The sequence below is a fragment of the Neophocaena asiaeorientalis genome, unplaced genomic scaffold (genome assembly GCF_003031525.2).
Source record: "Neophocaena asiaeorientalis asiaeorientalis breed wild unplaced genomic scaffold, Neophocaena_asiaeorientalis_V1.1 scaffold123, whole genome shotgun sequence".
Lineage (NCBI taxonomy): Eukaryota > Metazoa > Chordata > Mammalia > Artiodactyla > Phocoenidae > Neophocaena > Neophocaena asiaeorientalis.
The window spans coordinates 6,241,629-6,258,052 of NW_020173666.1; the positions used below are offsets into that span (position 1 = coordinate 6,241,629).

A 16,424-nucleotide genomic window follows, 5' to 3' on the forward strand; every position below is an offset into this window, starting at 1 on the left:
TATTTAATTGCATGGTCACACTGTCATGTTATTGAACTCTACGTGCAGAACGTGTTCATCAAATATACTCTGTAACAGCGTAACTCCATGTAGACCGCAAATGGAATGCCAGCTTTCAAGAAGAGATTTGGAGAAATGTTCTGATGGGACGGTTAAGTTTTAACGGGGATGTGAGTCTCAATATTTTGGGTTTTCTTACCCAGCATTAGAAAATTATTGTCCATGTGACACTTTCTTTAACGCTGTGTTACAAGTAAAGTGTAAAATTGTCAGCGTTGTTAAGTCAAGTAGTGGTGCTTCCAGGTTGGTAGCTTAAATTTTTGTGGAATTATAGTGGAATACTTAAAATCTAAAACAGTGCTTCTCAAAATACAATAAGAATCACGTAGGATGTGTTTTAAATACATAAGCATCACCTGTGGTGCTTGTTAAAGCTCTAGATTCCTTGTGCCCTGAGCCCTGAGCCTTGATTTAGTAGATCTGGACTAGTCTGCTCTATTAGTCATCCCAGGTGCTCACACTTTGAGGCCGTGGATGCAGTGCTTCTCAAATTTTAAAGTGTGCGCACATGGCATTGGCGTCTTGGGAAAACGCAGACTGACGGTCAGTAGGTCCGAGGTAGTGCCGGAGACTCTGATTCTGATGCATTTCCATGTGATGCTTTAGAAACTCCAACTCTGCAACTCAGCGTCCCATGGGTATCTTTACATTTCCGTCTATACCTAACTTGCTACCTTTTTGCTTTGGACTGCGTAGATTGAGCTAGGTTTTAACCGCCTTTAAACTTTCTGTTTGATATAATTTTAAAATACTTGCCTACCTTGCTTATCTTGTCCTTTTCCTTATTTATTTTTTTTCATGCGTATAGATGTGCACCAGTTGCGTCTTGAAGTGCCATCAGCTGTAACACAAGCTCCAGATCCCAAAACCACAGCCAGGCCCTCCCGCTGCTCCCAAGAACTGAAAGCCATGGAGCTTTCTGACAGCGACCGCCCGGTCAGCTTTGGTTCCACGTCGTCCTCGGCCTCCTCCCGGGACAGCCATGGTTCCTTTGGCAGCAGAATGACCTTAGTTTCAAACAGCCACTTGGGCTTGTTTCCCCAGGATAAGGAAGCAGGGGCCATAAAGCTGGAGCTGATGCCAGCCAGGCCGTTTTCCAGCAGCGAGCTGCCGAGGGACAGTGCATCCGCCCAACAGAACACGGACCAGGGCAGTGAGAGGCAGCCCTGGGCCCAGCACAGAGTGGAAACCAACGGGGCGACCAAAACGGGGGCAGAATCAGCCACCAGCCCCAAGCTGCTCTATGTGGACAGAGTTGTGCAGGAGATTCTGGAGACCGAAAGGACTTACGTGCAAGATTTAAAAAGCATCGTAGAGGTAAGACAAATTGTCGGCTTTTAAAATTTGTCCTGCAGGATCAACCTGTTCGCAAAATCAAGAGCACAGCCAGGTGTCTTCTAAGATGCAAGAGTGGTGTGAATGTTTAAACAGATCATAACTTAAGAGGAACCCTAGGGCCATCCTCTCTGTGTTAAGATCCTCTTAATACTTGCATTCACGAATTGATTACACGCTGGGAGTAAGAATGATGATACCGGTGTATACACCGGTGTGTTGTGTTAGTGAATCCTGCCCCAAAGGTCTGAGAGTCTCTGGCAGAGCGTGGAGCAGACAGAGGATGGAGGCTTCCTGACTTGCAGGTGTCAGGTGTGTACTGACTGAGCCCATCAGGCTATCTTCGCCTTAATCACAATTGTCTCCTGGTGTCTGGAGCTTCCAAATCTATAGATGCCTGTGTCTCACCTCCAGAGACCGATTTCCTGGGCCTGGGGTGTGGTCTGCGGGTAGGAGGAAATTATGGAAGATCCCCAGGTGATTCTTCTATGCAAACAAGCCTGGGAATTACCGTTTGATGCTGTTTTCTGTATTGGTTGGTATCTGAGGGAAGGTGGTGAAAGATAGAGAAAAACCCTGGGCTTGTTCTTAGGCATTTACTTTCCTTTTATGGTAAGCAAGTTTGCATAAATTCTTTGACTCCCTGCAAATTGAACTCAGCTCAGGTACCAGATCGCAGACTCTGGAAATTCAATGATTAATTTGTTGTTGTTGTTTTCTCTGTATCCTTTCTTTTTTTTTTAAGTTTTTATTTTATGTGGGAGTATAGTTGATTTATTCAATTATTAATTTGACTTTGATTTAGAGTTAGGTTTTCAAGGATAAAGTAAGAATTACCAGAGCCAATCAGATATTAATTCATTCTCAATTAATGATTTAAAATATTAGTATTAATGGTTCAAAGGCAAATTGATATTATTATAAAGCTACACTCCTTTTGCTGCCTAGTACTATCCCAGATTCTTTCATCCGTTAGTGCCTACTTCCTGTTTTTAGACTTTTAATCTAAAATGTGTTTCAGAATAAAGTGGTGGAATATTTGCTGATGAGGACATTCTCCACTGAATACATACATTCTTATAGCTTTAGGGGAAAAACAAATTCTTAAGGCACAATTGTGTGTTGAGTTCCACAAATGATGGAACCAGACACTGTCTACTAAAAATAGTTATGACATAACTTCCCAGTAAAAATAGAAAAATCAATTGATGCTCAACCAAAACAATATGTGATACCAAATGTAGAATAAACCAGGCCAATTGTTTCTTTAATTTCATCAATGATGTCATTTGTACTTGAGAAGGAATACCTGTGAGACTGCCAAAAATTTTGGAACCTCTCAGGAAAGTTATGGTTGTCAGAGCTTTCTTTGGTCTGTCCTTTTTTCTTTCTTTCTTGGAAACTTTACCACTTCATCAAAACTCACCGTACTGACAGAGAAACCTTCAGTGACTAAGCTGGGATTCTGTGAACACTTTTTTTTTTTCTGAGGCTGATTGACAAACCTTAGGTGAGAAGAAATAAGGTAAGATGTGTATGAAAGAAAACAGATCAAGACAGAAATTTTTTTTCTAAGAAAGTTTCAGCAGAAGTTTTATTCCAAGCTCTCCAAACGTTCTTGTCTTTTTTCCCTTATCAGTGCATTAGCCATGTTTTACACTAGGGGTTAGTGGACTTTTTCTATAAAGGGCCAGATAGTAAATATTTTAGGCTTTCTGGGCCCTAAGCTGTCAGTCCTAACTGCTCAGTCCTGCCACTGTAGCCCAGCAGCAGCCCCAGACACTATGTCAATGAAGGGGCTTGTAAGTTCCAGGAAAACTTTAGGGCTGGGCTGGACCCAAGGGCCATGGTTCGCCAAGCCCTGTATTAGACTATGTATTTGTGCCTGCATTTCATCAACTGTAAAATGAGACTAATCATACCTGCCTTATAGGGTTGTTATTATGAGAATTCAACTTGATAATACATAAAAAGCTCACACGACAGCACCTGCAACGTGGTAAGCAATTAATAAGTGGAAACTATCATCATCACCGGCCTCTTCTGAATTTGCTGGTTGAGAGTGAACAAACCACTCTCGACCGGCCCAGTTATAGCTGTCTTACCTGAAGTCTTTCACAAAAATAAACGGATTAGTAATTCACTACAGCAGAAATTTAATTAGGAAAAAGTAATTTTAAATGGGTGATTCCAACATTATTATTTTGAAGGCAATTGGATTATTTCTGAGGAACCCACGGAAAATCTGAGGTGACACGTAAGAGGGAGAGGAGAGATGGAGAAGGTTGTTGGAGTGAGGGTGGTTGGGAGAAATGTCCCAAATACAGAAGGAGGCACCGGGTAGGAAGAAGTAGATGCTGCTTTGCTCCAAAGTCACCGGGATGCTTCGAGTCACATCCCTTCCCCGCCTAGAAAAGTGCAGAGTCTCTTCAGATCAGGATTGGTCACTGCAGCCTCTTCTTGACACACTTTTGTGTGACCACCTCTGTTTCTCAAGATCACAATTTTCACAAAATTGTGAAATTTTGTTTTACCTAGTTCTTTCCTTTATGGAAAGAACTAGATAAAATTCTTGTTTTATTTTATCTTGATCTTGATAAAATTTTGTTTTATCTAGTTCTTTCCTTTATGGAGAGTAACCAATTATTTTCTAGCTTGCAGCAACCTTACCCAATAAAGACTGTTATGAGGGGTATTCTTTTAAAATACAAAGCGTTAACTCCTTTAAAAATCCATTTTTCTTGATCCATTTCTAACCTGTTTTTATAATTCTTTAGCTGAGTTCTCTAACATCCTCAATTTTTCAAATGCAGAATTTTTGGTTGGGAAAAGGGCTACTTAGTAACAACCTACCATAATCTCTCACGACACAAAGAGACAGAGTTTGTTCGTTGACTTTCTAAGCAAGAATTATTTCTGGAAAAAAACATCTAATCACTTATAGAGATAACTGGGAAGTCATTTTTCACTTATGCAGTAGCACAGTTTCGGACTGTCCACACTCTCTACTTTATTGACTTCCCACTAACTAATATCCTTCAATAATCAGTCTCGGTTTAATTAATTTTCCTGTAAGCGGTACATTTTATCTGTAGTATATCCTATCCATACATAATCCTCACCACTCAGGTTTAGGTTTAGTTCTTAGAATTTATAAAAAGAAACATCTTTGTGAAAGGTCATTGATATATACACTGCTTTAGAAGATGTTAATACTGTGTGCTTTGATAGCTCAACATGGTACCAAATAGCATCAGAGTAGCTTATTTCTGAGAAGAGATCCTGCTGACCTTATCTGGGCAATAGGATTCCCAGATGTTAGTTACAAGGCAAAAGAGGATGTATGTCTCTCTTTCCCTACGTAGAGACATCGTATTAAAATAATCCCAAATATATTGGTTTTTTTTCTTCCCCATGCCGTTTAGGAATTCAAAAATGAATTCCTAATGCTTTCTGAAAATTTAACTGAGAAATGTTATTGTTCTTATTGTTATTGGTCTTCATCCCTTGCATCCTCCCCAGACCCTTTTCTCTGTCCCCCCATCCCCTCCCCATGGCTACTCCATCCTCTGCTCCTTTGCCTGACATCCTAGTGATTTGCTTTTGTACACTTGACATTTGAGAGAGAGAGAGAGGTGAGGTCTTGACTATCACCCATACTGAAAGAAACAATAGAGCTGTTATTTCCATTTCTATATATGGCTCCTAATAACATTCACAGATAAAATGAGATAATAAGTATGAAAGCAAGTTTTAAAAGTTAAAAGTAAAATCGCCAATGATACAATTTGTGGAGAGGGAGAAATTCATAGCTGGAAAGTAGGAAATAAGGGTTTCTTTCATGTTTAATGGGACGTTAGATTGAGCAGAGACTCTCATGCGTAGAGGGGGTTTCTTTAATCTTTCTAAATGATCTATAAAAGAGCCTTTGACAGTCTCATAAACTTGGCCCCAGATATAGTTCATGGCCTGTTTTAACCTTTTTAGGAAAGTTTTTAAATAATTCATAGCATCATGTAATACTGTGTAATTAGAAGTTACATCCCTACTACAAAATGGCATCTTTGAAGTATAAGAAATACTAAATTAAATCATCTTTTGGGATGCTGAGGATGTGTATTTAGTGAGGAAAAAGTGGGTAGAATATTAAAAGTAACATGTGAGGTTTTTTTTTTCCTATCATATTCCAGAAAGCTAAAATCCTTTTCCAAGCACCTCTATCCTTACAGTGTGTTAAAAAGTTAAGAAGTGATTATTATAGCTTTCCTGTGTAAAATTTAAAGAGCCAAAGCCTTAAGCAATCCTTGTTGAAAGCATTCAGCATTGTTCAAAAGCTGTTGCTACACAAGGATTATACTGTTGCTCTCCAACCCCCAGCTCTTGTATTTATTGGTCAACACGGGCTCTTTGTTTATCGTGTGATAGTACAGACAGTGGCAGGGTAGGTGGACGAGAGAAGGATGCTTTCCACGCACTTAGTGATATGAAGCACAATGAAAGCTATTCTGCCTGTTGCCATAGCTTAAAGAGGATGCCCTTAGCACCGGAGGTATCCGTTAGTGGAAGGAGAACTCTCACACTTGGGAAGCGAGCCTCTCCCAGATCTGTGCAGAGTGAATGAAGGAACCCAGTGATCACGCCCAGGGCATTTGTGCAGTGACTCCACCCTTGACTCTGCCTGGAGACTTAGGTCTTAGGCTGGTGAGGTGACTAAGACTTGGATAAAATGGAATCTGAGTGGGCTTTTGTCCTGTGCCACCCCTCAAGGGCAACACTGTCAAGCTTGGAGGTGGTTTCTCTTGAAGCCTGGCTTCCTGGATTCTGTTGGAGAGATAAGATGTTTTGGTGTGGAAACGTCAGTGTATGTCTCTGCTACTCTTTTCCCTTGGCCGTGAAAGGATGGCTTTACATGGGCATTCCCTGGACCAGCCATAACTGCTTAGCATACTTGACAAGAGGAGAAAGGTTTTGAACCAAGGGAAGAGGCTGTTGAGATGTGGTGAACTGTCATAGATTTTATTGTCTTTCTATTTGCAGATGTCCTCACTCACTACTTTCCCTCCAGTTTAAATAAACTGGCACTTTTTATGAGTTTCATTTAGACTAAGATTTTTTGAATATTGAGGGAAGTATGTGTTCAACGCTAGAGTGTAGGACTTGTCAGGGATTGTTTTTAATGAAGGCTTATTATGTGGGTGGGTTTAACAAAGAATTTATGCTGTAGCACTTGGCATAATGTAACATACTTTTTCTTTTACATGGCATTTGAGCATTTTTGTTTGAATGGGTCTATTTTTCCTTCCAAGGACTTTTATCATGGTGGGTGAATGAGATCTTTCCTAAAACCATTTAAGATCTATGGTAATTTGGAAGCAAACCTGTTAAGTAGTTTCGTGCTTATGTAGAAGTTATTCCTCAAATAGCACATCTAACCACTGTACGTGAGCCCCCCACACTTCACTTTGACTGTTTCCATGCCTCTTTGTTGTTGTTTCGCCCCCCTCCTTCCCTACCCTACCCCACCCCACTCTCATTTCTTGTCACCTTAACAACGACAGAAACTTACAAGATGAGAACATAGTGACTTTGAGTGTTCCTCTCTTCTACTGGTTGCAGCCTAATATGGGAGGGAGGGCAGGGACCTGGCCTTTTAACTCTTTTGTCCATTTAGAATGTTCTGATCATACTTTATGATTAATTGCTAATGAACATCGAAAATAGGCCAAGGTGGGCAGCATCTAGTAAAAGCAAAGTGAGTTGAGGTTTGCAGAGTTGCTATGCAAAAGTAGCTGTGGGCTGTTCACACAAGTTCGTGTATACTTAATGAATGATGTCAGTTTATTTCCTCCAAATCGTTCTGGCTAGATCTTGAGTCAAAACTTAGGAAAGTTAGTCAAAATAACGATATTGGTCAGATTCTTCTGGGAGCGCGGTAGACAGTGAGTATCACCGATGTGAAACCTTAAGCTTTGTGACCACACCCGCCACCTCAATGAATCCGAACAGCTGTAAACATACTTCATAGCTACCACTTCTAAATTTTCTAGATATGTGCCTTAATAACAAAAACACCAACAAACAACATTAACAGCAGCTAATATTTGAGTACTTACCGCATTTCAGGCACTGCATTAAGCGCTTAAAGCCTCAGCCACAGCCCCATCTTGTGGGTACTATAATTTCTTATTTTTAGCACAAGAATACTGCGTGTACAAAGAGTAAAGGAACTTATCCAAGATCTGTAAATAGTGGTAGAGCTGGAGCTGGAACCCAAGTTTCACTCTAAAGCCCCTCTTTTACTCCTACACTGTTATTGTAAATCTCCTCTTATTGTCTAGCGGAGGGCTCAGAGATTTTGATCTTCTTCTTAAGCTCTCTAGGGCAGGGTGTTGCAACAGCAGGACAATAGACGTTTGGGGCTGGATAGTTCTTGGCTGTAGGGGATAGTCATGTGCATTGTAGGATGTTTAGCAGCAAACCTGGCCTCTACCCACTAGATGCCAATAGAACCACCACCATCCCCACTCTTGACAACCAAAATTGCCTCTAGACATTGCCAAATAGCCCCCGAGGGACAAAATTCCCTTGGTTGAGAACCACTGTTCCAAAAATTTGGAAGGCATAATGTATAAGAGTAGGCTAAGCCACAGTAACAAATAGGCCCCCAATTTAGTGACTTAATACAACAGAAGTTTCTCCTTTTATAGTCATGTATGTGTGTGTTCAGGTTCATGGGAGCTGTGCTCCTCCAGGCAGTCATTCAGGAACCAAGCTGATGAGGCTCTGTCCTCTTCAGTACGTGGCTCCGAAGGTTGTGCTGGGGTCTGTGCCGTCTCAGCTAGAAGGGCAAGAGGACATGGAGACATGCATTGGGGAAGGGGTGGGGGGTTCTGGGACAAGCATAGAAATGGCTCACCCTGTCTCTCATTCCACATCAAACTCTAAGTTTGGAGATATGGTCTAGCTGTGTGCCCAGAAAAAGTAGGAAGCATTTTTGTGAGCAATTGCCTGTGTACACCATGCATTATGTATATCTGAAACATTCTCATTGTAAAACCTACACCGTGTGTCCCACCATCCCTAGAAGTAAAACTAAAAATACATGAAGAAGGGACTTCCCTGGTGGCGCAGTGGTTAAGAATCCGCCTGCCAATGCAGGGGACACGGGTTCAAGCCCTGGTCCGGGAAGATCCCACATGCCGCGGAGCAACTAAGCCCGTGCGCCACAACTACTGAGCCTGCGCTCTAGAGCCCGCGAGCCACAACTACTGAAGCCCCCGCGCCAAGAGTCTGTGCTCCGCACCAAGAGAAGTCACCGCAATGAGAAGCCTGCGCACCGCAATGAAGAGTAGCCCCCGCTCGCTGCAACTAGAGAAAAGCCCACGCACAGCAATGAAGACCCAACACAGCCAAAAATAAATAAATAAATATTTTTAAAAAATAAAAATAAAAATACATGAAGAAGAAAGCAGGAAAGATTCTGATGATGCTTACTGCCAAGATTATAGTTACTCTCTCTACTAAATAACCCTATAGAATGTTTGAAATGGAATTCTTCATTTAGGACCTGGAACAGATTCAGACCAATGTATCTTCTCTTGTTCCTCCCCTCTTTCATGTCTCCATCACCACCACCCTCTTGTTTCCCCATGATTCCTGATGCCCTCTCCTCTTTTATTTTTGTAGTTTTTCCTCTGCATACGACCTGTCAACAGGGCTCTTTGAAATTATTGAACATAATAGGTAGTATGTCAGTTTAAAAAGAGGCCTTTTGGGTCTAGCATAGTTCGAAGGCAGGGATGGTACTTCTCTTGCTAGTGTTCTGGAAACCTCTTGAGTAGACTGGAGTCAATGAGGATAATGGACTAATGCCATCAAACCCTTAATAGAATGATGATACTTGGAAGCTGCAAGATTATTGCCACACTGATAAAGTTTATAAGAAAAGTGAATGCCCTCCTTTTCACTGCCCTGCCCTTCTCTTAGACTCATTTCTGTAGCTATTCTGAGAAGCCAAAATGAGAATTATGGACACTTGAAGAAAAAGTAAGCCATGAAAAACCTAATTGTTGAAAGTGTTTTAATACATTCTTGGGCCTTGCACCCCCTAAATCAACTGACATCATTATGGATGGTTTTCTGTAAGAAGTTGAAGTCAACTTGCATCTTTCCAGAGGTGAACTTGGAGAAAGTAAATTTACCGTTGATAAATAGTAGTCTATTTATATTGTTAACCTTTACCTGGAGTACACTTTTCAAATTACTAAGAACTCTGTAGCAATAGCATAATGAACACCAGCTGGTATAATAATTGTGAATTTAGTGATGTTCCTCATTGTCTCCTTAAGAAATACTAAACCTCAGGTAATGGAAAAGTCACCTTTGCGTTCCTGACAATCCTGACTTGTGACTTGCTTCTTTTTTATTTTTTTAACTTCTTTATTTTTTGTGACTTGCTTCTTGAAGCTTGGGGCCGGAATCAATAGTTGAGGTCAGTCCAAAGATGCCCAGGCTTTGTAGGACATTTTTACCAGGTTGCAAGGGTTCGTGATCTGAGAAGAGATTATAGTTGCAGCTTGTTTTTAGCTTCCATATCATATGTCTAAGACCCGAGAGAGAGAGTACAGATGATAGAGGTAAAGAGCTATATGAATTTCAAAGTGCCTACAATCAATTCTGCTATAATTCGACATACGACCTATGTGCTCCTAAAAATTACTCACTATGCAAAATCATATGAGGGAGAAATGGAAAAATGGGTTCCAAACACAATACTCAGAAACATCATCAGTGACACAAAAAAAGAAAGATAGGAATCTAACAAAAATGGAGACAGTTTTATACATGTTAAATGGTTAAGAAATATATACCTTCTTTAGTAAATATGATACTTTACCTCGAAAGAAAATGCTGAAATTTCTTGTGGGAGCCAACTGATTCCCACAGCTGCCACCCTCTGTGAGAGGAAGAAAAAGAGGAGTGAGAGAAAAAGAGTGAGAAAAAAAGAACAATAAAGAAGAAAAAGAACAGAGAAGGAAAAATATAAGGTAGGCTAAGAGGAAGGAGAGAAAAACTGAAGAGAGCAGAAGCCATATGCAGGGTTGCAGTGTGAGTTATTATGGAGTAGGTTTACCTAACATCGATGCGAAATTGATACACGTGCCGTGGATGGGTGCGGCTTTGAGGCACACAAGGTGGACTGAGGTGGACTGAGGTAGCTGGTATGTATTTGAGGTGTGTGTGTGTGTGTGTGTATTTGTGTTTGTATTCCTCTGCTGCTCTTTGGAAGTGGCTGTACTTTTCTGTGCTCACCTAGTGTTTACGGTGGATGCAATCCTGCCAAGCAAAATTCGGAAATTTAAGTTCAAGTTACTCCCTAGTATATTAATCATGTGGGAACACATTCATGTTTTCAAAGCAAATGTTAAAGCAGAATTGACTGTACTTATTCTCTGGAGTATTATGACTTGTTACAAATAGGTCTCACCCCTCCCCCATCCCCTTTGCTCAGACCAGAAGATTAAAGAACACTATACCTGTTGCAAAAAACACGATCTTCCATTTATGTTAAGTAGGATTAATAAAGACAATGACAGATATTCCTAAAGCACTTTTTATTTCCTCCCTGTCAGAAAAAAATGGTTTAAAAGAATTTCAAGCCCTCCCAGCAATTTGAGACTTTATTTACATTTCTGAAAACTAAAACATAGATTTCTTTTGCCCTAATCTGGGACCAACAGATATGATTACTTGAAAGTGGAGTTGTCAAAAGCTTTTCTTTCGCTGAAAGGATTTTCACAATTTGGTCAAATACTCTTAACACAAACTATAGCTCTTGCTGTCTATGAAACTCATTACACCAAGGAGATGTAAGGGGTAAATATTAGTGTATTTCTGATGATAAAATTAGAATATTTTCCACCTGCACTTGCAGATTCACAGTTAGACAATGTATTAAAGCAAAGGACAGACCGACTTACAGACATAACTGAGTACATTGATTTCTTTTGCGAGATCAAGCATTAAGAAGAATACCTGCCACTAAAAAGTCCCTTCCCATTCTATTAAGCTTTTTTTTTTAAGGTAACATTTTGATTTTGGATGAAAAGTCATTTCAAAAACTTCAGTTAACTCAGGTGATCGAGTAGCTATTGTTACTGGTCTGCTAAAGAACTGCTAATATATTTCAAAGACTGCCTGTAGGCATAATTCTGTTGAAGATTTGCTAAAACAGGTCATGTTCAGTTGGGGTAGAATTACGCTGCTTTTGGGTGTGTGCCATCTTGAATATTCAGTTATACTGAGTGGATAGAAAATATGGAATTCAGGAAATTGTGTCCAAAACAAACCAACCTTCGGGTTGGGAGTAGTTTCCCATGGTTGGAAATTTCTTCCAAAAACAACATGTTGCTTACCCCTTGCAAAACTAATCACATCAAAGAATCTACCCAGGTCATTTGACAAGCCTAGAGCAAGTTGGTGTGGAAGCAACCCTGCTCTGTAACACCTAGAAAAGGAAGAGGTAGATTGGGCTGATGTGGGACTTGTCAGCCTCCATAGTTTCGTAACCTGTTTTCCGATCATTCATGTTTTCAGTTTCTCCTCTGCCCACCAAGACTACTCCACTGCTTCAGGGGAATAGCGCTGTTCAGTACAGCAGCTCGCACGGAACGTTTTATATCTTTTTAAAACTGGTAAAATAGACGTGACATTTATTATTTTAACCATTTTACGTGTACAATTCAATGACATTAAGTACATTGACACTGTTGTACATTGAACTACATAACCATCACCACCTTCCATCTCCAGAAATTTTCTGTCACCCCAGATTGAAACTGCGCACCCATTAAACACTAACTCTCTCTCTTTCCTCAGCCTCAGGCAATCCTTTTTTCATTTTTAAAAATTGTGGTAGGGCTTCCCTGGTGGCGCAGTGGTTGAGAGTCCGCCTGTCGATGCAGGGGACGCGGGTTCGTGCCCCGGTCCGGGAGGATCCCACGTGCCGCGGAGCGGCTGGGCCCGTGAGCCATGGCCGCTGAGCCTGCGCGTCCGGAGCCTGTGCTTCGCAACGGGAGAGGCCACAACAGTGAGAGGTCCGCGTACCGCAAAAAAAAAAAAATTTGTGGTAGAATGCACATAACATAAAATTTACTGACTTAACCATTTTTTAATGTACAGTTTAGAGGCATTAAGTACATTCACAGTGTTGTGCAAGCAATCCCTAGAATTCTTTTCATCTTGAAACTCTGTACCTGTTAACCAGTAACTCCCCATTCTCCCTCCCTCCTTCCAGCTGCTGATAAACACCGTTTTACTCTCTGCTTCTATGAATCTGACCACTTTTGGCACCTCACATAAGTGGAATCATACAGTACTTGTTCTTTTGTGACTGTTTCACTCAGCATAACGTCTTCAAGTTTCATCCATGTCATAGCCCATGTCAGAATTTTCTTCCTTCTTAAGGTTGGATAATATTCTGTCGTGTGTACATATCACATTTTGTTTCTCCAGTCATCTGTTGGATGCTTCGATTGCTTCAAACAGCGCCAAATTTTTGATTCAGTAGAATCACACAAAGTTTTACAACTGGAAAATAACTCAGGGAAGTCTAGCTGACCATAGATTCTGAAAGGGTAAGGTGTGTTGGTAAGTTTTCTATTCCTGGCAATCAGCACTGCCTTTGACACTTAATAGGCTATCAGTAAATATTTGTTGAATGAACTATCAAGTTCTACCCAATCATCTTTATAGGTGAGGAAATGGAGATCCAGAGAACCAAGTGATTTCTCCAACTGGATGCAAATCTCAGTTCTGTCACCTACTACCTCTGACCTTGAACAATTATTTAACTTCTGTAATCTTCAGTTTCTTCTTCTTAAAATGAAAGGTATTGCGTACCTTATAGGATGTTGTGAGGATGAACAGGTAATGCCTGTAAAATGCTTTGCACGGACCTGGCACAGCGGAAACTCTCAACAGCTAAAAACTGTTCAAGTCCAGACCCTGCAGCTAAGTATTGGCAGTGCCGGGACTGTATCCATTTCATTTAGAAACAACTAGAAAAATACAAGAAGCATTTATTGAGTTTCCCTTACGTACCAATTAGGGAGGGTTCTCATACATACTTGTTAATGAAATGTTCTGGAAACACATTACATTTACTGCCCAGTTTTCTACATCTCAGCCATTGACAAGAATGAAATTGACATGGATACGTGTGAAGGACAGAGCTTGTCACTTCTACATCCAACCACCACGTAGTTTAGACAAAACCAGAGCAGTGGTGTAGAGGGGAAGTGGGAACAATTAGGGTCACTTCCTGAGCAACTTCTTGGGACATGTCTAAACTGTGGCCTTACCTTTTTTCCCCTAGCATATGTATAGGTAGCTTTCTGAGGATGAGAAATTGTCTCCTGCAAGATCAGAGAGTCTGGGCTAGCCCATTTGTAATAATTAACAGATAAATTGATACTCTAGGACCCCTTCTTGCCAACTCCTGTTCTGAAGTAGGAGCTGGCTCTAAAGTTCCAGGTCCTATTTGAAAGGAAGAAGGTAAAGAAGGTTACTGATAAATTGTATAAATTTACTTCATATTCAAAATTATCTAGAATGTTCTAGGTATTACTTTTGGCAAGAAAATCCACTAGAATAAAACTCCTACTTCGAAGATAGGACCAAGTAAAGCAACATAAAGATCCCGTATGAGAACACACAATTAACTGGTCATCAGCTAGGTTCATATCAAGGATAATAAGCCCTCACAGACAGGATCAAGGGGTTATTATTTGAGCAGTTAAAAGCTGTCACCTAAGAAATCTGGTTAGGAAGAGCAGCTAAAAACAGGATTTTTCTAAAGCAGAGGCTGCACTCCAGTATCACCTGGGGAGCTTTTACAACTCCTGCCCCTCAGGTGTAGCCTGGACTAATGAAATCTGAATCTCCCAGGGTGACATCACTTTTTCTTGAGGCTCTCCATATTCCAATAAGCAATCAACATTGAGGTCCACTGTCCTAAAGGAATTTTTTTCCCTTTGTTATAAAGCAAACAATAGACATTTAAAGACAGCATGAATTACCCCACCCACCCCATGCCCTGTGATGAAATGGTGAAAATGAAGAAAAGCTAGAATGTGCAGTAACTGAATCCAAATCCTGACTCGGCCGTTTCCCTTTGTGATCTTGGATAAGCTACTGAACTTTTCTACGTTTCAGTGTTTTTACCTGTAATGGGAATAAGAGGATTGTTGTGAAAATAAGACTATCCATGCAAAATGCTAGCACCGTGCTAGGCATATAGTAAGCACTCAAGTGAGAATGGCTATTAATATGATCATTATTATTAATATACTTAGTATTATTTGGAAAGGCCAGTAACTTCTGGTACATTTAAAAGTATCATAATATTGTTCTTGCTAATCTACGTTAAGGTATTATTTCAGAAAATTATTTTAACTTTGCAGTTTAAGAAGGATATATACTGTTTTGATTTTGTTAGTTTACCTGATATACTTACATGTAGTTAGAATTTATTTCTAATATCGTACGGGGCTGCCAGGGATGCAGTGGCAGAATGAAATTATTTCCAGAATTTTGACTTGAGCTGAGCTAAACTGAGATTGATTTAACGGGCAGAGCACTGGTCTGGGCTCCAGTCCCAGGCTGACAGTCAGCTGTGTGCCATGGACAGCCAACCAGGCTAACCTCAGCCTCACCCTCTGTAAATGAGTCTAATTCAAGAAGCCAGAATCTAAAGATGACTAGAGATCTCATCTCCTCCAATCTCAGCTCTCAAGAATGCAACTAGGAAATAAGTGAGCCCTTTGAGCAGCCAAAATAGATATTTCAGATGCCAAACAGTAAATCCTGTGTCTTTACCCAAAGAGAGACCCCAAGTTCTCACGAAGAGCCTATTTACTCTACATGTTTAAAATAAGTTTAATTAGGGAATTCCCTGGTGATCCATCCAGTGGTCAGGACTCCGGGCTTTCAGTGCTGAGGGCCCAGTTCAATCCCTGGTGGGGGAACTAAGATCCCGCAAGCCATGCCGCATGGCCAAAAAATAAATTAATTAACAAAATAAGTTAAATTATTTGGTTTCCTAGCCCACAGCAAGGGGAGGGAGGGAGCAGGAGGAAGCGGATGTGATGACACTAAGGAACCAGAGGAAGAACTCCTTAGAAAATGAATTAAGGGGAAGCAGCCCGCATAGCACAGGGAGATCAGCCTGGTGCTTTGTGACCACCTAGAGGGGTGGGATAGGGAGGGTGGGAGGGAGGGAGACACAAGAGGGAAGAGATACGGGAACATATGTATATGTATAACTGATTCACTTTGTTACAAAGCGGAAACTAACACACCATTGTAAAGCAATTATACTCCAATAAAGATGTAAAAAAAAAGAAAATGAATTAAGGTAAAGCTATTTAGAGTGGATGCAAACGCACCTTCTCACCCTGGTGAATTTCACTTGTGAATTATGCCCCAGAGCATAACCTGCGTCCTTACTGAGGAGCCTGACTAGCGAGAACATTTTTTGTTATGTTTAGTATACATCTAAAATATGTTGCCTGATGCCTGGTCTTCATATACAAAGTGATTTTTTAATTATGATAACTGACTTTATTGAAGTATAGTTGGTTTACAATATTGTGTTCAGTTTTAGATGGACAACAAAGTGATTCAGATATAGATATATTCTTTTTCAGATTCTTTTCCATTATAGGCTGTTACAAGATGTTGAATATAGTTCCCCGTGCTGTACAGTAGAACCTTGTTGTTTATTTTATATATAATAGTGTGTATATGTTAATCCCAACCTCCTAATTTATCCCTCCCCCCAGCTCCCGCTTTCTCCTTTGGTAACTATAAACTTGTTTCTATGTCTGTGAGTCTGTCTCTGTTTTGACTTTTTAAATGTTTTTCACTGTTGTAAAATATACATAACAGAAAATTTACCATTTTCAAGTGTACAACTCAGTGGCAATAAGCACGTACATAGTGTTGTGTAACCATCACCACTATCTCTC

The 16,424-nt window shown here is 40.5% G+C and overlaps 1 protein-coding gene across 3 annotated transcripts in view; it reads left to right on the forward strand.

Annotated features, from left to right (window-relative positions):
* The window catches only part of PLEKHG1 (pleckstrin homology and RhoGEF domain containing G1), a 216,753-nt gene that overhangs the window by 128,702 nt on the left and 71,627 nt on the right, over nt 1-16,424 (forward strand). For all 3 annotated transcript variants that reach the window (XM_024748007.1, XM_024748006.1, XM_024748008.1), the window contains one exon: nt 869-1,377. In XM_024748007.1, coding sequence (XP_024603775.1) covers nt 970-1,377 — 408 coding nt within the window. In that variant the 5' untranslated portion in view covers nt 869-969. The remainder of the gene's footprint in view (nt 1-868; nt 1,378-16,424) is intronic.